Source organism: Balaenoptera musculus, chromosome 3, assembly GCF_009873245.2.
Source record: "Balaenoptera musculus isolate JJ_BM4_2016_0621 chromosome 3, mBalMus1.pri.v3, whole genome shotgun sequence".
Lineage (NCBI taxonomy): Eukaryota > Metazoa > Chordata > Mammalia > Artiodactyla > Balaenopteridae > Balaenoptera > Balaenoptera musculus.
Window position 1 is genome coordinate 125236841 of NC_045787.1, and position 23119 is coordinate 125259959.

At 42.7% G+C, this 23119-nt stretch overlaps 2 protein-coding genes across 8 annotated transcripts in view; one reads left to right on the plus strand and one right to left on the minus strand.

Annotated features, from left to right (window-relative positions):
* HMGXB3 (HMG-box containing 3) overlaps positions 1-23119 on the plus strand; it is a 92020-nt gene that overhangs the window by 17464 nt on the left and 51437 nt on the right. For 3 of the 7 annotated variants that reach the window (XM_036845448.1, XM_036845450.1, XM_036845449.1), the window contains exons 1-5: positions 12819-12946; positions 15556-15694; positions 16576-16750; positions 20003-20500; positions 21655-21753. In XM_036845448.1, the coding sequence (XP_036701343.1) occupies positions 15558-15694; positions 16576-16750; positions 20003-20500; positions 21655-21753 (909 nt within the window). In that variant the 5' untranslated portion in view covers positions 12819-12946; positions 15556-15557. Of the gene's footprint in view, positions 1-12480; positions 12947-15555; positions 15695-16575; positions 16751-20002; positions 20501-21654; positions 21754-23119 lie in introns of those variants that run through there. The other 4 variants (XM_036845446.1, XM_036845447.1, XM_036845451.1 and 1 more) reach the window with 4 other exon arrangements.
* On the minus strand, positions 8005-12311 carry TIGD6 (tigger transposable element derived 6). Its single transcript, XM_036845455.1, has 2 exons — positions 12252-12311; positions 8005-9662 (listed from the first exon to the last, which is right to left on the minus strand). The coding sequence occupies exon 2, from the start codon at positions 9577-9579 to the stop codon at positions 8005-8007; it is 1575 nt and encodes a 524-aa protein (XP_036701350.1). The 5' UTR covers positions 9580-9662; positions 12252-12311.

Consider the following 23119-nt stretch of genomic DNA (forward strand, 5'->3'; position numbering starts at 1 on the left):
AAATTTACAGCATGGTAAATGGTGATCTTTGAACTGTGTCAGGGTGTCAGATGAGTTCATTAGGCTAGTCTAATGCTAATGACCACATTTTAACAAGAACAGTAATTCTCTGCGTGAGTATTCTCTTAGTAATTTGTCATTTAAGATCACACAGTCTGGGTGTTAGCCCGGCTCTTAATATAATAGTAAGAAAAGTGTTACAGTGAATTTCTTGGGAACTTAAATTGAGCCTAGAAGTTATAATGATAATAAATTCAAGCTTTGTGATCCTTATTAATGTTCTTAATGAATTGTTTTCCTCTATGTATTGCTATAGATGAGCCATAACATCAATGTAGACAATAGCTCAGATACTTCCTGAGGACCTATGCAGGAGTCTAGGGCCCTGGGCCAGGTGCTGGGACTACAGCACTAAATCCAGTAGGTGGGCTATATGCTAACTCTTTTAGTAACACATGGCGACACTTGGAGGCGCTTTATGGAGGGGCTAAGCTGAGCCTGGACTGAGGTCTGAGCAGGAGGCAGGCAGCTGAGGCAAACAAGGATGCCCCTGGTCTGCTCAAGGAATGACTGCACAGTGACAAGGTAAGAATCCTATCCGTAGGATTTAGACTTCGCTTAACTTCTCTGTCCTTTAATGTTTCTCTTTCTTTTTCTTCTACTGTTTCAGCTGTTCTAGTGATGCCTTACTTGAAACTGGGCTTCAAGAACTGCAAAAAGGAAGAAATTGGATCTAGAAGGCTTTTAGGCTCTGAACTAATTTGGCTTTTTTTTCCTTTTTTTGGTGTAAGGATTTTAGATAATCATGAGTGGGATCATTCATTTGAGTGCTAATAACAAGAATGAAAATTATAATGCAATAGGCCAAAATAATATACCAGCTAGTTTGTTATCATAGCCTATTATTAAAGTAAAATACTATTGAAATACTATAGGTGTACAATTATAGGTTTTTTTTTTTTTTGAATGTTAGTAACTTTAGAAATGGAGAATTTAGATGTAGGAGTGGGGGAAATTTATTTTTATAAGGTTATTTTTATCCTGAGAAGGACTACTTTTTAAAAAAGTGTTTTGCACCTGAAATTTTAAAGTAAACATGTTAAATACAGTTATACCAGATAGTGGATTTTTTGGCGTGTGTTTTCTTTTTCTCCTAGTGATATAAAATAGGAAGGAGATATTGAATTATGAAAACTGGAATAGTGAAGGACACTAAATGCTTTTATTGGAGCTGCCATGTTTGTAAATCTACATTGGAACGTTGTATAACCTTTCTTGGATTTGAATTATGGCTCCGAAATTGGCCAAATAATTATAATCTTATTAAAAATACCAATGACAGAATTTCTAACTGAAGGTCTTTACTTGGCAAACAGACAAGCAGCCTTAGCCAGAAAGGATTTTTAACTGCAGTTTTAAGAAACTTATTTTAGGGAGGTTCTTTTCCCACACCCCATTCCCCATCCCTAAAATAATAAGTTACTTGGAACGAAACTGCTCTTGCCTTTTCAATTCAAATCAGTTGGGAAGTTACTGTTTGAGTTCTGATGCTGCCATGATCTCTCAAAAATTAGTGTGAACAAACCAGTCTGTATAAAACGCTACCATTTTTGGTCTCCTCTGCAATTTTGTATACGAATCAAGACAATATCAGGGTGAGAGGTGAATGAACTTAAAATCTCAGTCTTGTTTATTCACTAAAAAAGTATACTGCCTTTTTTTTTCCAATTTATTCAAGGCTAATGACTTTTGGGAATATGTTTCATACCATGTATATCTTTTTAAATTAAAGCAAGTGCCTTGATGCTATTCCACATAAATCTTGCTTAACCCTCTATGGGATGAGGATGAGTTATTGATGGATTACAGCCTATTGCAGGAGAGGGGGAATTGGTTAATAGCAGATCCTTTTCATCTGGGCTCTATTTGTGATGTTTATTATATAAGATCCTATATGGGTTGTGATCTAGAGGTGTCATTTCATTTGTCTGCTAATAAATTGTTATGCTAATAAAATATTACCGTGTATAAGTTATTCAAATGCAAGTGGGGAGGGTTTCTAACTAAGAAACACATTCAGGTCACCAGTGAGCTTTACAATACCATCTCTTTACATTTGGAGGGTGATTCAGTCATTCATTTTCCCCATCACACAAAAGTATCTGTCCTTACAGAAAGTCTTAAAGCATAAAGAAACCCAGTTCTTTCCTTTTTGCTTTGGGGTCCTGAGTTGAGTCAGTTAACCCTTTGGGGACTTAATTTTTCCATCGGTGAAAGCGGGAAGAGAACTAGATTGCTCGAAGACCCTTTGAGTTCTTATGTTGCATGACTCCTATTCCATACTGTGTTGAAATCAGAAAACCCAAATCTGGTTTATGTTTTACTACTGTCCTAACACTGAATTTTGAGCCACATTTTCCCCATCAGTACATTGAGGCTAACACCTTATACCAGCTAAGTGAGAGAAGTGGGCATGCAGTTCCTAACTGGAGCACACGGCTTTGTAAGGACTAATCAGCACCACCCCTGCACCTCCCCCACCCCACGACCCCATACCTGCCGAGAGCCTCTTGAATGTCCTCCCTCTTCTGCTTCTCAGCTCTGTAGAAGTGGGAGTGTGAGTATAGGCTTAAGGACAGTTTTCAGTCTTCCTTTTGCAGTACTTCTGTAACCCTGAGCATTCTGCCTCTAAGCTCATCCTTACCCACAGAGTGAAGGAGGGTGCACCCACTCTGTCTGCATGCAGCATCTGGGATCCAGAGCCCCTGAAGTGCCTCACACACTCATTCTCTAGCATCTCCTTCAACCAACTTGGAGGATTGTGCTATCCCATCTGTCCTTTCAATGCTTGTGTCCTTGGCCTTGTCTCTCATATAGCACTACTGCTTAAGGTTTTAATTTTCGGATCCAGTTGTGACTGACGAAAGTATGGCTTTTCTTGGAGAAATATACACATGTGCATGTATATACATACACGTGATTATAAAAAAGTCTGGTTCATGGACCCTCATATCATAAACACCTTGCATTGTAAGCTCTCCCCAGATGATATCCACATTTATGGCTTCAACTACCTTATTATATGCATGCTAACGGCAGCCAAACATGATTTCCAGCCTGACCTTTCTAGAACACCAACCAGCATTATCTGTCTATATATAAATCTCCACAGCTGTTACTGGACAGTTCAACCTGGATGCCCAGGGGCATTTCATAAGCAACATACCCCCAAACTCCTCCTGTTTTATCTATCTTGATTATGGCATGAGCTAGCTACTCAAGCCAGAATCCTGGGAAATTCTAGAATATTCCTCTTCAACTCACACCAAATCTATCTACCTGGCAAGAGTCTTTCAAATCCAACATCTCTTTCGTGCCCTCCATGTGTATCATTTCTGTTCAGGATGGTGCCATAGCCTAACTAGTTTACCTGTATCTCTACAGCTCAGCCTCCACACTAGTTATCAATCAATTTCTAAAAAATAATTTGACGTTTGCTACTTGTAAGTGGTTCTCCAATGTTTTCAGGGTAAGTTCAAAATGAATGCTTTAGCCGACAAGACCTTAAAAACTGTGATCTTGCTTACATCTCTAGTCACTTGTCCTACCACACATCCTTTGCTTGACATACCTACCTCTGACCTTAACTGTTGCCAAATGGGCCATTTTCTAATACCCCAGACCTTTATATATGCTGTTCCTTTTGCCAGGAATTGCTTCCCCACCCCATATACCTAACTCCCTACTCCTCCTTCCAGATACTTCATATTAAGTGTCCCTTGCTCTTGGCAACATTTCCTATTGAATTCCTCTTCTCTCATGCAGGGGCTCCTTTGGGCTCTATCTCCTGTAAATTCTCTGATTATTCTCTAAAATGGCATTTACCACTCTGTATTATTTTCTCCCTCTCATCTATCTCCTCTGCTTACTGGACTGCTTGAGGGTAGGGTCATGAACTTAATTCATCCTTAGAGCCTCTCTGGCCAGCAGTGGGTATTTTATAAGGTCCAATATTTCAGTGATTACTGAAGGCATGGATATGTTTGATGGGTGGCTATTTCTCTAACACTGGCTCATTTGTAGGGCACGTCAATTATCTGCCCAGGGTCAATTACATGGCCTGTGGTTATCAGTAGGTGAAGGGATAGGTGTATCTAATGGGGTGAATTGGGTAGTTTGAGGTACAGTTATTTCTAAGTCAGTTGTTTGAGCAAGTCCCACATCCTATGTCTCTTCTCTCTTTCCTTGACTACGTTCTCAGCCTCTACTAAGAAATTACAAGTGGCTGCTCCTAGTTTCTTCAGTTGGCTTTATTGTCTCCCTTATGTAGCTCACCTCTGCCCTCTGGTGGCAGGAATATGCTCTACCACATCCCACTTCAAAGACAACTATGGCCCCAGTAGCAGAACAGTTAATAGGTCTGCAAATTTGGAGACCTATCTATCCTTTGGTATTATGACTTGCTGGAAAGATTAAATAAGTGAAATAGTGCTTGACATGAATAGGCAATCAATAAGTCTTATCTTCCTTCCTTTTTAATGAAAGAGCCCTTAGGAACAGGCTGTGTGGTTCTGGAAAAATGAACCCCAAGATATTTTAGTGGTAAGGCAGGTCCCTGCCTCTAGATGGTAAGGTTCCAAATAGGATGGATAGTAATGACAACAGACAGCATTTGTAGAACACTTAGTCTGTGCCAGGTATACCTTTTTATCCTCATGACAGCACAATTGAGGTAGGTCCTTACTCCCAGAAGGTTGGCTTACAGAGTGGATTGGTCAAATGGGACAAAACTATATCCTCAAGTGGGGTTGGAGGGAACAGAGAGTCAGGGAGAAGCCACAGAGGGCCTGATGAAGACAGCAGACCAAGAAAGGATAATATCAACCTTTTTTAGTTTAAAAAACAAAGTGTCAAAAAACCCCTAATGTCCAAGAGAAGCAAACTTTCACCTGATATAAACCAGACTGCAAAAGCTCTCTTTTGGATGTGATTTCCATCTACTTGGATATAATTCATATGATATGTTAAATGAGTCAAGAATGTGAGATTTTTTTTTTAAAAAAAAATACCAAGTTTAAGTACATGCTTACTGAATATTACTATATGCAAAGCACTTAGACAAAGCCTTTCACACTAAAGTCTTGTCTTGTAGAAATGGAGAATCCTGCAGTGACTTTCTGTGGAAGGAAATAGGTTTAGCTCCATATATCAGAATTCTTCATTATCACAGAATAGATTATAACCTGGACTGGAATAATATTTGAGCAATGATATTCATGGAAAAATTCTGCAAATCCTTTTATTTATTTAAACTTTGGGTTGGTTTATTTATTTATTTATTTATTTATTTATTTATTTATTTATTTATTTATTTATTTATTTATTTATATATGGCTGTGTTGGGTCTTCGTTTCTGTGCGAGGGCTTTCTCTAGTTGCGGCAAGTGGGGGCCACTCTTCATCGCGGTGCACGAGCCTCTCATTATCGCGGCCTCTCTTGTTGTGGAGCACAGGCTCCAGAAGCGCAGGCTCAGGAATTGTGGCTCACGGGCCTAGTTGCTCCGCGGCATGTCGGCAGATTCTCGACCGCTGCGCCACCAGGGAAGCCCTGCAAATCCTTTTAAATAGAGGACAGCCCTACCTTATCTCCAAGTCATTTTCTAGTAGAATTAATGCTTCATGCAACTTTAAAAATAAGGTGGCTTTGACATTACTTGTGTGTCAATTTATACACAAATGTTTACTGACGTGCCTATGATGTTCCCAGCACAGTGCTAGGCACCTTTAAGGTTACAAAGGCTGAGTGGTCCCTGCTCTCGTGGAGCTTACAGTCTAAAGAGCCACAGAACATTGGCAAAACATTTAAGTGCTTAACTGAATGGTTTAGAGACAAAAGTGCTGAGGAGTTGAGGGAGGAAAGGGTGGAGCAGGTGCTGGAGTCTTCAAGGCTGGAAGAAAAAGGACTCCAGTTAGTTCTTGAAGAATGTAAGGCCCAGCTTGGTAGAGAACAGGGTGAGGCATTCAGGCAAAGGCACACTAGCAGACATGGGTATGGAGTGAAGACAATGGCCCATGGTGGGGCCACACACACTAAATTGTACTGAGTAACCAAGCAGTCAACTCCAGAGGGTGCTAAGACTCAGATGAATAGTCTTTTATTTCTGTAGGCATTTGGGAGCCGCCACAGACACTTGGGCAAGGGAAAGAGATCTAACATTATGTGCAAAATGGACTTCAGGAGAAAGATGAGGGAAGAAATTAGAAATTTCGTCAGTAATCCTGACACAGATGATGAGAGCAGTTGAGGTGCTGACAATGAGACGGAACCACGGGACTTAGCCAGAAGACACTGTTTTCCTTTCCTATGTGTTAATAATTTAAAATACGTATAGTACTTTTAATTCAAGTTATACTAGTTCGTTAAAAGGAAAAATACCCCAAATAAGCTTTAAATACACATCTATTTAAATGTCTGCTGTTTTTTTGTGTTTTTTGTTTTGTTCAACAAAGTGGAAGGAGTACTTTCTATGATTAATCTGCTTTATACATGTTTCAATTAAGTAACTACAGAAAGAAGAATAACTGAATTGCTATGGGTTTCTGAAATAGCCACAAAATTAACCTGGGGCAGGGAACTACACTACAACGCTAACAGGTCTTGTGTGTACCTTCTAAAAATGAAACTGACTCATTAGAAAATAGATACTAGGGTTTTAAAGGATATTAAGAATGACTTTTTAAAAAAATTAATTTATTAATTATATTTATTTTTATTTTTGGCTGCGTTGGGTCTTCGTTGCTGCCCATGGGGGCATTCTCTCGTTATGGCGAGCCGGGGCTACTCTTTGTTGTGGTGCGCGGGCTTCTCATTACAGTGGCTTCTCTTGTTGCGGAGCACAGGCTCTAGGCGCACGGGCTTCAGTAGTTGTGGCACATGGGCTCAGTAGTTGTGGCTCACGGACTTAGTTGCTCCACGGCATGTGGGATCTTCCTGGACCAGGGCTCGAACCTGTGTCCTGTGCATTGGCAGGCGGATTCTTAACCACTGCGCCACTAGGGAAGTCCAAGAATGCCTTTTTTATAGGAGAAAAACTTTAAGATAAATTTGATGATAAATTTATACAGCTTTAAATAACTTAAATCAACTCTGCTCTAGCAGACTTCTCTGAAGAACAAACACAAAGGAATAAGGGTGATTTATGAAGTGATTTTAGTGAAGGGAAACATAGTGTGCCCTCACATTAATGACATGAGGCTGGATTATCCACAGGTGTGGAGAGGACCACTGTGGATTATCCAAATAATCCAAACACTCTCACACATGTCATCTCTCTCACAAGTGTTCCTCTCACTTTGTCTGGATTTGAGAGGTACACTGGAAGGTATGTTCTCTCCCATGAGTGTGATTAACAGCATTCTCTGATATTTACCACATCTTCCAGATTGTATCATGTCTCCTCTTTCTGGCACTTTATTTCCCTGTACCCCAGCATCGTACTAATAATAATCCTGAAGTATTAAAAGATGCTTTGATAGGCTAGATGGCTCTTGTTAAGTCTTTTGGCACAAACAGATGCACCTCTACTGAATACTTGGTGGGGCATTCAAGAGAATAGCTAAGAAGGTTCTGGAGTTACCAAATCAGCAGGAAGGAGTTAACAGTTCTGGAGTAAGAACAGCTGATACTTTTTTTTTTTTTTTGACAGTTAGTGATTGGGAGTATTCAGATGGCCAGTTAAAGAGAGAAGTGCTAGAATCCAGATGGACCAGTGGTTCTTAAGCATGGACCTTGGACCACATCAGCATTGGCATCACCTGGGAACTTGTTAGAAATGAAAAGTCTTGGGCCCCAAATTCCATTCAAGAAAGTTTTCTGATTATTTCAGAAAACTGGAATGTTGTCAAAATAATATTGCTTAAAATTTAAGTTCAATATCCTAGCTAAAGAAATATTTATTCTTGTAAACTACATCTTCTAAATTAAAAGAGGCAGTTAATTTCTACATTATTTTGTTTGGAGGAACTCTGTAATTTTGGAATCAACAAGAGTTTGTGACACTCTTCTCATTAAATATTCATCTATGCCATTTAGCTGTCCAAAAATGGCATCAGGAACACCTACACAAGTGGAAAGGAACCATCTAAGTTTCTGTGCACTTGAGATGGCCTCTGTGATGCTGACTTTTGGCTGCTGTGGTAAAGATGCCTCCCCCTCATCTTCACTTCCAGCTTCATCAGTACTTTCACCAGCCACCATGTCCTGGATGACCTCTGTGTCCAGCAGCTCCTGAGAGATGATGAGATCATCATCTGCAGTGACAAAGTCCTGGAAATTTATTTCATTTGGGACACAGGTGGCAATAGCCACTGAGTGCCACAACTTTTCAATGGCAATATCTGGTTCACTGGCTGCTGCTTCTGCGTCAGAATCTATCAATTCCACAGGGACGATTCCTGCCTTCTGCCAGCATTTCACCACTGTGGACTGCTTGACTGACCACCATGCCACGGCAATCATGTCAATGGCCTGCTTGATGTCTACTTTTTCTTGATCTTCACTGCTGTTGAGCTTGAGGAGGAGCTGTTTTAGCAGGTGGCTCCTGTACAGCACTTTTGTGGTATGAATTATGCCAAGATTCAGTGGCTGCAAGACGGCAGTACACTTTGAGGGCAGATACCCCACCTGAATCCTTTCCAAGCGTGGAAGCATGTTGTGAGCGGAGCAGTTGTCAATCAGCAGGAGGATCCGGCGTTCTGCCTGCTTCATTCTGGCATCCACTTGCATCAGCCACTCATTAAAGAGATCCTGTGTCATCCACGCCTGCTGGTTGGCTCGGTAGTCACAAGGGAGGGAATGGACATTCTTGAGGCAGCGTGGGTTGGCTGACCTACCAACAATCAATGGTCTCATTTTTTCAGTCCCTGAAGCATTGCAACAAAAGAGTGCTGTCAACCGCTGCCTTGCTTTCTTGCCCCCTCTACAATGGTCCCCTTTAGCAGCAAGTGTGTGCTGGGGAAGCAACTGGAAAAACACTCCTGTCTCATCAGCATTAAAGATATCATCTGGGCTGTAGTCAGCAATTAGTTTTATAATTTCCCCTGCATGCCACTCATTAACCTTATCTATTCCTAGACCATTCATTAATCTGTCACTATCCTCTCTACAGACTGCTTTCAAAGCAATTCCATGGCGATCCCGAAATCTGTTCAGCCAGCCCACACTTGCTTGAAAATTGTCATAGCCAAGCATGTTGGCCAAGTTTAGTGCTTTTTTCCGAATGACAGAACCAGTCACGAGAATGTTTTTGGCATGGATTTCTTGAAACCAAGCAAAAACAGCCTTATCAATGTCGTCATAAAGAGCATTCCTCATCCTTTTCCTCTGGGGTCCCACAGATGCCTCCCGCACCTTTTCTTCAAATTTAGCACGATCCTTTAAGAATGTAGACAAAGTAGAAGGAGTGATACCGAATTCTTTTGCCACATCGCCTTTCCTCTTGCCTGAGTCCACAGCTTCCACAACTTTCATTTTCTCCTCTAGGGAGAACTGCCGACGTTTCTTGTTCCCCTTGTTTGCCATATCTGTAGAATGAGGGCTGGACCACAACTACCAGGGCTGTGTCTGTTCCTCCTCTTGGCTTGTTTTGCCACAAGTGAGGAAAACTGAGAAGACAAAATGGAGTGCCTATCAGGAACCGAAGATAATGGATTCCCCCTAAAAGATGGGTTCAGATTTTAAAAAACTATTAGAAAAATGATAATATAAGGCCGAAGTCAAGAGAAGATAGGATCATGCTACTGACTTTTTGTAGAGGTTATTTATACAGACTCATAGAATGTTTGAAATAAAAGAGATATAGTCTAGTTTACTTAAACTCTCTGAGCCTTTGTAAAAATAATAACAATGTCTGGTCTGTCTACTGTGAGACTATATTGAAGTAACAGATGGTAAAAGAACTTTGCAAATAGCAATGCATTGTATAAATTCAAGGAATTATTATCTGGCTCATTTTAAAGATACAGAAACTGAGGCCCAGGGAAGGGGCCTACCCAGGTTCATAGAGCTCAGATTTCTTGACTCAGATCAGTGCTATTTCTGCAACTCCATAGTCCTGCTTGAAATTCCACCACAGTGAGATCTTCATAGCTCTATCGCTGCTTGGCTTGGAAGGATTTTTCACTGCCGGAAGATGCTTCTCATAGCCACACATTCATTTAATAAATATTTACAGGTGCCAAGTGGTAAGGACACAGTGAAGAACAACATAGTCAAGGTCCCTGCCCTTATGAAATAATACAATGTGATGTAGGGAGACAAACAATAAGTGAACAGATAAATTAGCTAATTACAGAGTGTGATATGTGCTATGAAGGACATAAACATGATCCAACAGTAGCAGTTTTGGTAATTGCCTGCTTAAACCTTTTATCATGAGAGTCCTCAAAGAACAAGAGGAGGCTGCTGTGCTTCAGGCTGTGACTGCCCCTTTTTAAGGACTGGCTTCTGTCAGTACCCCCACACATCTGTCTATCCAATCATGGCATCCTCTGTGTGCTAAGTACTGTGCTTGATGCCAGCCATACAGAGGTGAATGCAGCATAGTGCCTACCATTGAGGAGCTTACCAGGGAAGACAAAACTAGAGTATGGAGTGCTATAACAGAGGTTACAGAGTACTGTGGACGAGAAGACAGAAGTGGGATGATCAACTGGGTGGGACACAGATGGGCAGTGTACTTCAAAGAGGAAAAAATATTGATGTTGGGACTTGAAGTATAAACAAATAGGAATTCATGAGATAGAAGGAAATATGTGTTAAGGCAATGAAGTACTATAGAAAATAAAAAGACATGATCAGGAAAAAGAAAGTCTTTGGAGAAGAGAACAAGGATCTTGGGACAATAAGATGCCTTTGGAGTTTTGTTTTCTGTTTTTGGAATGACATGATCAGATTTGCACTTTAGAAAGAGTCTTTTGGTTGCAAGGTGGAGAACCTAATAGGTAAAGTCCATTTTCCTAAGAGGTGGCCCTAAATCTGAAGGTAAATGCAGGCTAGCCTAGTAGGCCATATATAGTTGGGATGTGTTAATTTGAGTGCAACAAGAAGCTCCTGAAGGATTTTAAGCAAGGAGAAAGATGACTGCTGTGTGAAGAATGGAATGGAAGGGTGTCAGAGAAAAAGAAAGAGACTAGTTAGGAGGCTGTTGCCGGAGTCCAGATGTGAGATAATGGTGGCTTGGATAGAGTAATAGTGAAGATGGTAAGAAGTAGTCAGTTTGGGACTATGTTTTTGCGGATCTTGCTGATGGACTGGATGTGAGGTGCAAGAGGAGTCAAGGATAACTCCCAGATTTCTGGCTTGAGCACTGAGCAATTGAGTGGATGGTGATGCCACTTACTGAAATGAGAACCAATTATTGGTCCTTTGTAAACATAATTTGTTACTTTCCATGCTTAATATCGCTTACATGTGGTAGGACTGGGATTCAATCCCAAGGAGGCTCAGCACAAAGCTAGCATTCTGAACACTACACAGTGCTATATAGCTTGTTCTGGGAACAACCAGTACCGAGAAGAGATGTGGAGAGAGAATGAATCAAGAGCCAAACCAAAGTCTTGTAGGTCGAGATAAGTTTGAATTTTATTCTAAGTAAACAAGAGGACACTGGAGGGTCTTAAGCAGAGAGTGACCTAATCAGGCTTACAGTGCAAAAAGATCAATTTGCGTGTTGTGGAGAATAGATTGTAGAGGAAAAAGAGAGGAGATGGGAAGAAATTGCCTCAGTCCAGGCAGGAGATGACGGTGACTAGGAGAAGACTGGTGACGGTGGTAGATGGAGAAAAGTAGGCAGATTGGAAATGCACTTGCAAGGTAGTGAGGGTGAGGGGACTTGTACGAATGTGGCACCATCTGTGACATCGGCGAAAAGGGACACTGCAATCCTTATCTGATTCCAGAGCCTCTCCACATGGTCATTCAGCTCCGTTTGAATCACTCACTACCATTACTGTGTGTGGGACGGTGGGAGAGACGGATTGAGGGCAGATCACTGGGGTGAGGAGGATGGTTTCATGCGGCACTAGGAAGTAAGAACCCTGTCCTGAACAAGCCGGGACAGTGATGAGGACTGGGGTCAGGCCTTGAACGCCGTGCTGGGAGGGTGGTGCTCGGGCTCCCCTCGCCAGACGTGGCTTCGACAGGCGAGGCGGGGCCTCGACCCCTCATGCTCGCCACAGCCCCGCCCCATTTACCTGAACGCCCTACGGCAATGCCCTGGGGCTGAGGGCGTCCACCGTGGGCGGCCGCAGCTTCCTCCTCCTCCCGGAACCTCTAGCAGGAAGTAGTCCGTCCGCCTTAGCGGCCCCCTTCTAAGCCTCTAAGCACTTTCTAGGGGCCCGCCCCTCAGCCCGGGCTGGGCTGTTGCGCCTGCGCAAGGGGTCGCACGCAGTCACGCGCCGCCGGCCGCTTCCGGCGCGCCGCGAGGGTCGCCGGGACGGGTTTTCCTAGCGGTCCGAGGTGTGCTGCTGCTGTTGCTGCCGCTGAATCGGTGCGGCGGCGACGCCCGTGTCCCTGCTGTCTTCCTCGGGCTCCCCGGGGCTTGACCCCCGGGGCTCTCGGCAGGCGTCGGTGAAGAGCCTGCGGAGAGAACCTGTGCTCCCACACCCGCCCTCTACAACCCCATATCACGACTCCGAGGAAGGGGAGAGAGAGGGGCTGTCGCGACTCCGTGCCGTGTGTCGCCGGGCGGGGCCGCGGGGCCGGGGCTCCTCTAGCCCCCGGGATGCGCGCGCGAGCCCTCGTCTCCACTTCCTTGTTGCCACTGCCACGACTGGAGCCGCCTCTCTCCGACAGCGGGGAGTGCGAGTGCGCCGGCCAGCCCCCCCGTCGAGCCCCCTGGCCGGGCGCCTCCGGGAATGTGAGCCGCGCGGCTTGCACGCTTCTCCGGGTAAGTCCCGCCTTCGAGCGCCGCGCCGCACCGCACCGGCTGGGCGCCCGCGAGCTGGGAGCTGCGGCTCTCTGAGGCTTGTTGCCTCTTCTACGAAGTAGGAGTAGTGAGCCTTAGTTTCCACCTCCCGCATTCGGTACCTTTGGGACATCTAAGGCCCATAGGCCGACCATGGCCCACTGCTGAGCCGTCAGAAGCCATTTAATGAGGTTCCGAGGAGGATCTGATAGGAGTGAAAGCGTGTCACAAATTTCAAGCACTGCCTTCTCTTTTACAGATGAGAAAACTGAGGCTTAGAGTAAGTAGATTGCTCAAGGTCATAGAGCTCTGTGCGCGTGCTGTTAAAATGCGTAACTTAAATTTAGTACCCTGATCTTCTGCCCTCCAGAGCCCTTGGTTTTAACCTTTATATTATCGTGCCTTTTTTTTTTTTTTTTTTTTTTTTTTTTGCATTACTGTACTGAGGCCTAGGATCTGAAAATACTCTTGGACCCAGGCTTAAACCGGGCTACTCAAAGAAGCCAAAACCCAGGGTAGTCTGTTCCTGCCCCTACCCCAATATGATTGTAATGACTTTGTTTTCTAATTTGTTTTGGTCTGGGTGCTAAAACCTTGTATGTCATTCTTTACAGAAGCTCTCCTGCAGTTATTGCTTTTCTCAGCAAGACTCAAGGGCTGAGAAGTCAATTATGAAAGGCAAAAAAAGCACATCCCCACATAGCCTTGATTTAAACCCTAGCATCCCTTACCCAATGAAGGCACTGGCCTATTTCTTACCGAGCCAAGTTGTGGGTTATGTTCTCCTCCAGAGTTGCACTATAACCGAATGCAGTGGGGTTTCTTTGTTGTTGTTTTTGTTTTGTTTTCCAATGGGAAGGGAAATCATTTAGAGGTGGTACAGAACTAGAAAGAACCTTAGGAATAATGTGTTCTTAGCCTCAGGTATATCTTTGAAATTATAGGTGAAATACTTGTCTGCATTTTCTGGGAGAGGGTTTTTCCCGCTTTACAACATTCTCAAAGGGATTCTTGCCTCTCAGCAAGTTAGGAACCACTGATTTCAGCCTCTTCAGTCTCATTTGAGGAACAGCTGAAATTTAGGGAGGGGAGTAGACTTATCTGAGATCACATGGTTAGAATTTAGACTTGGATCCTGGTCTCCTGACTCAACACACAGTGCTCTTTTTCTCATTATACCTTATCAGATACCTCATCATTTGTGGAGTGAGTTCTAAATGAGATGTGAGTGGGTCTTGTAATACACATACCGGTTCTGTATTTACTTACACAGCTCCTTCTTCCCAGAATCCTAAATTATCTTCTGACAGATTTTCCAGAGCAACTATATTATTTCTACCTCTCATAAAATTCAAGTGGTTTTTGGGAGCCTTTCTCCATCCAAGGATTGAGTCTGTGGGTAAAACTCCAACTTAGCGTGTGGCCACAAATAAACTAACTCTTCTTGAACTAGTCATTGAATTTTTTTAATGCCTTCCTTTCCCTAGGAAAAGCTATTAGTAGGTTTTCTGTTTCTTAGGCCAGTGCTAGAGAGTTAATGTCGGTCTGTCAGATTACTGTTTAGACCTGAGCTGTTCAATACCGCAGTCGCTAACCATGTGTGGTTATTTAAACTAATTACAATTAAATAAAATGAAATCAATTGAGTTCTTCAATCACAGAAGCCACATTTCAGGTGCTCAATAGCCATAATTAGCTACTGTATTGGAGGAGCACAGATGAAGACCATTTCTGTCATCGCAAAAAGTTTTTTGAACAGTGCTGGTTTAGAGGGTTGTGGGTGGAGATGGGAGCAGTGTAGTACGGAAGAAGGCTCACAGTTGGATTTTGGAACTAAAAAATCTGCCTTTCAAGTCCCTGGGTGTGGTGGCCTTGGGCAGGTCGCTAAGCATCTCAGGCAGACATGATTCATCTTTAATAATGAACCCTTTTTGTATAGCACTATTCTCAAATGGAGTTATGTCCTTGAGCCTTATCACTATAAGTCTGTGGTAAGGTGGGTGAGACATCTCTTTTTAATGTGTGAGAAAATTGAACCTAAAGCAGCTAAAGGACCTGCCCAAAGTCATACAAACTGGCGGAATGTAAAGAAACTTTGCTACATATTGGCACTTAACACATGTTTGAATGAATGAGTGAATCAGTGAAGCATTTTGCTTAAGGTGATACCATGAGGGAGTGTCCAGAACTGACTCCTGGCCAAGTATTTACCTGTTACCATATGGAATTCTTGTAATGTGGGGCTAATCTTTGAGTTGAAGGATTACTGAGTATCCCATGAATGAATATAAGTGAAAGGGCTCTCTAAGCTAGTGATCTCAGGTTTGCCTAGTCAGAGGACTCACCTGGCGCAGGTGTTGAGCACACGGATTGCCACACCCTCTAGTGATTCTGATTCAGAAGGGCTGAGGTGGAACCCTGGAATCTGGATGTTTAGTAGGTTCCCCAGGTGCTTCTTAGGATCCATCTGCCGAGTTTGGCAAGTGACTGAGTCTTAAGGCCGTGGCAGAGATAAGGGTCATTGGATCGGGAGGCTGCTGTCCCCTTTAGGGTAGATTCTTGAACCTTGTTTATGTTTGACTTTCCTCCAGCCATGGATGCATCATATGATGGTACTGAGGTAACTGTCGTGATGGAGGAAATTGAGGAAGCCTACTGTTACACCTCCCCTGGGCCACCCAAGAAGAAGAAAAAGTATAAAATACATGGAGAAAAGGCCAAGAAACCCAGGTTAGCCGACACATTTTGGTAGCTGGCATTTATAAACAGAAGCTGCTTGGAGAACTGTGTTGAAGAAGACTTTAGCCTGTGTCCAGATTCACTGAGAGTGCCATGTCATTTGTTGAAGTCTCCTGATGGGCAGTGGGGTTGGGGGGAGAGGGTGATTGAGAGTGGGAAGTGGCCGATTGATGGCAGCAGTTGCCATTCCTATCCAAATCTTGGTCATGTTTCTAGGCTTTAGCAGGAAATATACATACAAATGGTGGAAGCTCTCTACAAGAGAACCACTTTATTAGTAATGCCGTTGTTATTTAAATATTTAATTAGGACATCAATAAAAATTTGGAATTATAAATAGCGTCAATGATATCTATAAAGAATATCCAAATTGTAGCTCTAATCTCCCTCTTAACTGTGAACACTCCAAACTTCTTGCTGAGGCTCCCAGCACTGGGTCACTTTGATAGTTCTACTTGCTTCCCTCTCTCAGCCTTGGCGAGGTGCTGTTGACCAGTGAGATGACCAAAGGCTGTGTAGAAGAGTAGGGTGTGAGTGGTAATTAGTCCTCTAATTAACCTTTTCCTGAAAGCGGAATGACGGGACACCTTTATCTATCTTTCCCATGTTGCGATTTAAGGCCAGTCATCCCTGCAGAAAAAGTGGTCATGGAAAAGTAGACCAGACAAGCCTTTGCTTCCACATTTCTGGAGGGAGAAACCTCCCCCTGTTCACCCTCTGGAGGTGTTATTTAAATGTTTCTTTGCTTCAGTCTGTATTTAGAGAAATGCTTTTGAAATGAAAAGCTGGGTTTTGTATTTAGCTCTTCACTACTCAAACATTGTGGTATTTACTGGTTGAGGGAAAACCTTAAGAAGTCCTTGCTTCCTCAGGTCTGCTTACCTTCTGTACTATTACGACATCTACCTGAAAGTGCAGCAGGAGCTCCCCCACCTCCCTCAATCTGAGATCAATAAGAAGATTAGTGAGAGTTGGAGGCTTCTCAGTGTGGCCGAGAGGAGTTACTACTTGGAGAAAGCCAAACTAGAGAAAGAAGGTTTGGATCCTGTAAGTAATTTTTTTTTTTTTCTCCAGCTAATACCTCCATTGCCTTAGTGGTGAGGCTTTGGGGAGTCCAACCCCCTGTTTTCCTGTTTCTTTCTCTCTTCTTAGGAAAACTTTGAGTTGAGTCATTTTTACCTTTCTTGAGTCTGATATTGTCTGCTTCCTTTTTTTTTTTTTTTTTTTGGCTGCACTGCGTGGGTTGGGGGACCTCAGTTCCCTGACCAGGTATTGAACCTGGGCCATGGCAGTGTGCCGAGTCATAAACACTGGACCGCCAGGGAATTCCCTGTCTGTTTCCATTTCGGTCATGCCCTGTACTCTCTTTATTCTTTGCTTGCAGCAGTACATGATCCCCAGTGAGCCTTAGGTTCCTTTTCTGAATTTTAGCAAAACTTGGAGCCACTTGTCCTTGTGGGTAGTTAGTGTTATTTTTCTTTTATAGAGTAGCTTCTACAGGCATTTTTCCTATACCATGAATTTTCATGTTATCAATTGAGTGTAAGTATAATTAATTTGTGTTGTGCTGACCACTGTCAGTTATAATGTAATCAGCAATTAGGCTTGCAAATTTAGAGGTAGACACAGCTGCTTTATTTAAGGCCACATTCTTTTGTTACCACTGGTGGTATTGAACTGTGCTAGAAGGAAAAGTGCAAGGCTAAAGATGAAATTGATGGAGGACATTGAGCCTTTGAGTGCTTGGATTAAAGAATAAGCAAGGAAGCCCTTAGGTTTGTGTCTGTCAGCCATTTTGTTATTTCTAGTTCACAGGAATAAAATGGACTGACAACTGTTAACACTGCTGTTTTTTTTTTTAAACTGAAATTCCTGCAGGAAAAATAACCTTGTTATTGCAAGCTGAAACCTTTTAACCTTAACTCTTTTTTTTTTTTTTTTTCAATTGAAACAATTGTATCTAACTTCTTTTTTGATAATGTAGAGCAAAGGTTCTTCAGGAATGCAACAACTATGTTATAGCAGAATGGGTTGTATTTCCCTTAGTGGAGCCCATCTGCCACTGATTGCCATTTAGATTATTTTGTCCTTGTTGGCTTGGCATTTCCCTTCTTGGAAGAGCTTTGTGTTACCTACGGTCTTGGAGATGCCACTCTGTACTTCTCCTCTAGATGATTTGTTTGTAAACTGTGAGTCTGGGAAACAATCCCTGTGGAGAGGGGGAGGCGGAGTCTAGGAAAGGTACACATATGCTCTTTGGTTTCTCCATTGTAAGGTCACAAACTTTTTGCCCATGATATAAGAAAATTTTACCTAATCCTGGAGTGATATGGTTTTTAAAACCAGACACTAATATAGGTCCTTATTAAGGCTTTTTAAAAAAAAATTAAGTAGATCATCTACAATGATTTTTCCTTATCCATATGTAAATTTATATCTACCATCATCTCTACCACTACCCCCAAGATCATTAATAGATTAGCTCTAATATTAACTAGCTGTAACCTTGGAAGAATCACTTAACCTTTGAGTTCTGCTCTCCTCATTTGTAAAATGGGGATAATAGTATCTATTCACAGTGTTTAAAATGGACAATGTAAAACACCTAGCTGAGTTCTTGGAACATACTGACTTGGTGAGTAAATAACACTCTTTAGTAGATTAAATGTCCAGTGACCGTATAATAAGAAAAGGTGGCATTTAATGAGCGTCTGGAATGTACTAAGACAGGGTGAGGCTTTATATGCTGTTTGACCTCTCCCTGATTACCTGGTATACAGGTGGGACCCTCCTGCCTGCATACTTCGGGAGCCCGTCAGAGACCTTGGGGCAGGCTGTCTCCTTGGCAGCCCTTCAGGTCTCCTGCCAAGTGGCTGGGCCCATGGTTCCAGTGTCATTCCTTATAGTCTGTAAGATGACTGTCATTCATGCTGCCCTGGTTTCTTGTGCTTGGATTTGTTGATTAAGTCTAGACCAACCTATGTATTTGCCACCATTTAGTCTTGTTCTCTTGACCTGTCTGCTTCAAAGCGTGACTTGAGAATATCATTTCTTCATTATCTCTCCAGTAAAGGCTCCATAAAGGATTTGGACAGTTTGCTTTCACGTTTCATCTCAGTGCTTCTTTTAACTTTCATCTCTGAGTGCTTCCTTTGTATCCTAAGTAGTCTCATTGACTTCTTGCTTTTGATTTATTTAAGGATCCTTTTGTAATTGACTTAGTTCCTTTTAAATGATGCTTCTGAAATTATTTTTTGGTCTGTTTAATTTCAGTTCTCACTTATCTGTTCATTTTGAACTTTTCTATCTTCCTCATTGGGTAACTTTCAGTTTAAATTGAAAAAAATAAAAGCACCTTTTTCTTGGTGCCAGTTAGCCAGGCAGGGCTGTGCTTCTAGTACCTGGTCTCCTTGCTCCTTAGAAGACCTGGCCTGGAGTCCCAGCTTTACTACTTACTAACTAAGTGTTTTGGGAAAGTTTACCCTCCTTGAGCTTCAGTTCCCTCATTTGTGAAATGGGAATAATAATAGTACCTAACTTAGTAGTATTGCTTTAAAGGTCAGGAAAGTATTTTCTGAACCTTAAGATCCTAGGTCATTGTTAATATTTATATTCTTCTCCCTCCCCACTACCTCCCAATATATTCAGGTCCTTATCAGATAATCACCTCCCTATACACATTCTCTCATGAAGCCTTCTTACTGATAGCTTTGTGATCTGTTCATTCTCTTCTTTGCAAGTCTGGGAGAAGCCAGTGATGTCAGGATCCTTGCTTGCTGCCCTGAGACCCAACATGGCCTGTTGGTTTGTATTTTATGCTTTTAAAGGTTTCACTGAGCATTTTACATTCTGGTATCTAAATCTTCAACCACTTTGGAATCCTAAAGTATCAAAGCTGGAAAGGAACTCATAAATAGCCAGATTCAGCTCCCTCGTTTTACAGATGGGGCAGCAAGGCCAAAAAAAGGGAAAGGATTTGTTTAAGACTACGCCAGACCTGGGATGTCAGCTCACAGTTTCAGATGCCAAGATCAGTGCCCTTTCTGGAATCTAATCCATGTTATCTGTCTTCTGTGTGATTGAGTGAGTAAGTTACATTGGCTAAAGTGTGATTCAGATGAAGATGACATCGCTATTGGCAGAGGCTGACCCTGTCTAAGTCTTAGGTCAAGAGAATGGAGTCTTTCTGGTTCCTTTGCAGAAAAAAAAGAAGAAAAAAAAGGCTTATAAGTATATATCTATGTGGTCTTACTCCATTTATCTCTGCTTGTCTCCCCGACCTGGCTTCTTCATCCTCAGAACTCTAAACTCTCTGCACTGACCGCTGTGGTTCCGGACATCCCAGGTTTCCGCAAGATCCTCCCTCGCTCAGATTATATCATCATCCCCAAGAGCAGCCTGCAGGAGGAGCGGAGCTGCTCTCAGCTAGAGCTGTGTGTGGCCCAGAACCAAATGTCCCCTAAAGGACCATCCCTTCTGTCCAACACTGCCCTGGAGACAGTGCCCAGCCATGCAGGCATGGCAGAACAATGTCTGGCTGTGGAGGCCTTAGCTGAGGATGTGGGAGCCCTTGCCCAGCCAGGTGCTGTACAGGAGATCACCACCTCAGAGATCCTCGGCCCGGATGTGCTCCTAAATGAGGCTTCCCTGGAGGTAGGGGAGAGCCACCAACCTTACCAGACAAGCCTGGTAATTGAAGAGACCTTAGTGAACGGCTCACCAGACCTCCCCACTGGAAGCCTGGCTGTGCCCCACCCCCAGGTGGGGGAGAGCATGTCAGTGGTAACAGTCATGAGGGTAAGTGACTTTGGTTCTGATGATTTTGCTTTACCTGGGATTGTTAAAAAGGCAGCTAGCACCATGCAGTGTAATTCTGAAGTAGTGTAGTAAGTAAGAATACTGGTGTGGCACACTTCTAGTTGGACTGCAGTCCTTTTGAACGTTTTTGTCCCCAGGCTTGGTCCAAGTCCCCAGGCTTCAGTTTCTTAGGCACTCTCAACAACTCCTCTTGCCCAGTATAGGCAACATTTTCTTCACATGAGATAAGGTACATTAACAGGAGGGATGGGGTTGATATTTGGGCTGTCCATGAGTCAGAGCCAGGATCTGTTTGGCTATTAGTATTAGTTAGAATTTTATGTTCCCTTAAGATTGTTTCAGCAAACACAATGGCACCTTGAACTGTTCAGGAGAATTTTTAAAAATAGTCTTGTTGGGCACAGAGTAAGTAGGAAGAAGGAAGTTCTCTTCAGGGCCAGGTTGATGGGACTAATAGCTGAGAAAGAAGAGGGAGGTATCTCCCCAGTGGCTTTTCTATCATGCCCAGTTGAGGAGAAAGAACAGTGATTTCAGTGATTCCACAGCCTGGTCCCCTGGAAGTGGAGAGTGGGGGAGCTGCCACCATGCTGTTACCCCGGGTACGATGGCATCCTCAAAGAGGTAGTTGTTCTGCTTAGGCTAAGAGGACCAGCATGCGGGGGCCCCTATGGCCTAGACGGGTGAGAGCAGATACCCCTGCAGAGGATTCTGTGCCAGGCGTAAATCCGTTTTATTACTTGTTGCCGCAGTGCTGTTTACGATGATGAAGCATGCCACTGGTTAGGGCAGATTAATAGGTCGCTAAGAACATTTGACAGGGTCAGAAGAATTGGGTTCTTTCACTAACTGCTTATGTGATCTTAGGAGTTCTGAGTCTCTTAAGAACCTCAGTTTTCTCATCTGTAAAATGAGGATAGCACATTCCCTGTGATACTGGTTTTCTCTGTTGCTGATTGTTCTTAATTAAACTTTTATTTTGAGATAATTGTAGATTCATACATTTTTTTGATGTGCCCACTGGATAAGCACATTATCTATGGTTATTGGACTTGATCGGTCTTCAGTGTTGTGGATGGTCCTGGGTGTTCTTCACTCCATCTCAATAAAACTTTCTTCTCTCCATGTACCTACAGGATTCCAGTGAGATTAGCTCCTCTGCGCCAGCTGCACAATTCATCATGTTGCCTCTTCCTGCCTACTCGGTTGTGGAGAACCCCACCTCCATCAAACTGGTCAGTGTGTGGGGAGTTGAAGGAGATTAAGGCTCCATAAGAATTCTCTTCCAGGTAGTTTTCTAGAAGTCTTAACAAACTTAGGACATTGGGACTGGCAAAGATCTCAGACATTTTTCTGGTTCAGGTATTCTTAACTGGGGGTGAGGGAGTGGGGGAGGGTCTGTGAATGGACCTCCGCAGGATCCATGAACTCCTCAAGTTACATACAAACTTTTCTCCTTGAGAGAGTATTTTCCTGGGATAGGTTCCATGGCTTTTATCAAAATTTCTGAAGCATACGTGTTTTAGAAAAATTGAGGGATCACTGATCTAATTCAATCCTGTTATTGTGCAGGTTAGGAAAAAGGTCCAGAGAAGAGAAAGGACTTGTTCTCTCTATGATTCAAGGCCACTGGGCTGCAAAACAAGGCAGAACAAGGACCCTGGATCTTTTGATTCTCAGATGTTTTTTCCATCACACACAGCAGCATGTGGGCTGAGATTTATTCCTAAATATCTCGTTTCTTTATGATATTGTAAATGGTATTTTATTTTTTAAAAAATATTTATTTATCTATTTGGCTGCATTGGGTCTTAGTTGCGGCATGCAGGATCTTTCATTGCAGCACGCAGGCTTCTCTCTAGCACACGAGCTCTCTAGTTGTGGCCAGTGGGCTCTAGAGCGCCCGGGCTTAGTTGCCCCACAGCATGTGGGATCTTAGTTCCCTGACCAGGGATCGAACCCATGTTCCCTGCATTGTAATGGGGATTCTTAACCACTGGACCACCAGGGAAGTCCCTGTAAATGGTATTTTAAAACTGTTTTCAATTTCTGGTAGTTCACTGCTAGTATATAGTAATACAATTGATTTTTTGCTTATTAAACTTGTGTGCTGCAACTTTGCTAAACTCATGTATTCTGCTAGCCTTTTTGTAGATTCTATTGCATTTTTTACATAGATGGCAGTGTTGTCTGCTAATAAAGAGAGTTTCATTTCTTCTTTTCTGATATGGATTCCTTATTTCTTTTTCTTGTCTTACGGTTTTGTTGAGGACCTCTCCAGTACAGTGTTGAATAGAAGTGGTGAGAGCCAATATCTGTGTCTTGTGTGTCGTCTTAGGGGGAAAGTATTCAGTCTTTCATCATTAGGTATAATATTGGCTGTAGGTTTTTCAAAGATACCCTTATCATGTTTAGGAAGTTATTTTTGCTGGGAACTTTTATCAGGAATGGATGTTGGATTTTTCAGAATTTTTTGTGTGTCTTTTGAGATGCTGGATTTTGTCAAAATTTTTCGTGTGTGTTTTTTTTTTTTTTCTTTTTTAGTTTGTTAATGTGATTAATATGATTTTTCAAGTGTTAACTCTGTGTTCCTGGGATAAA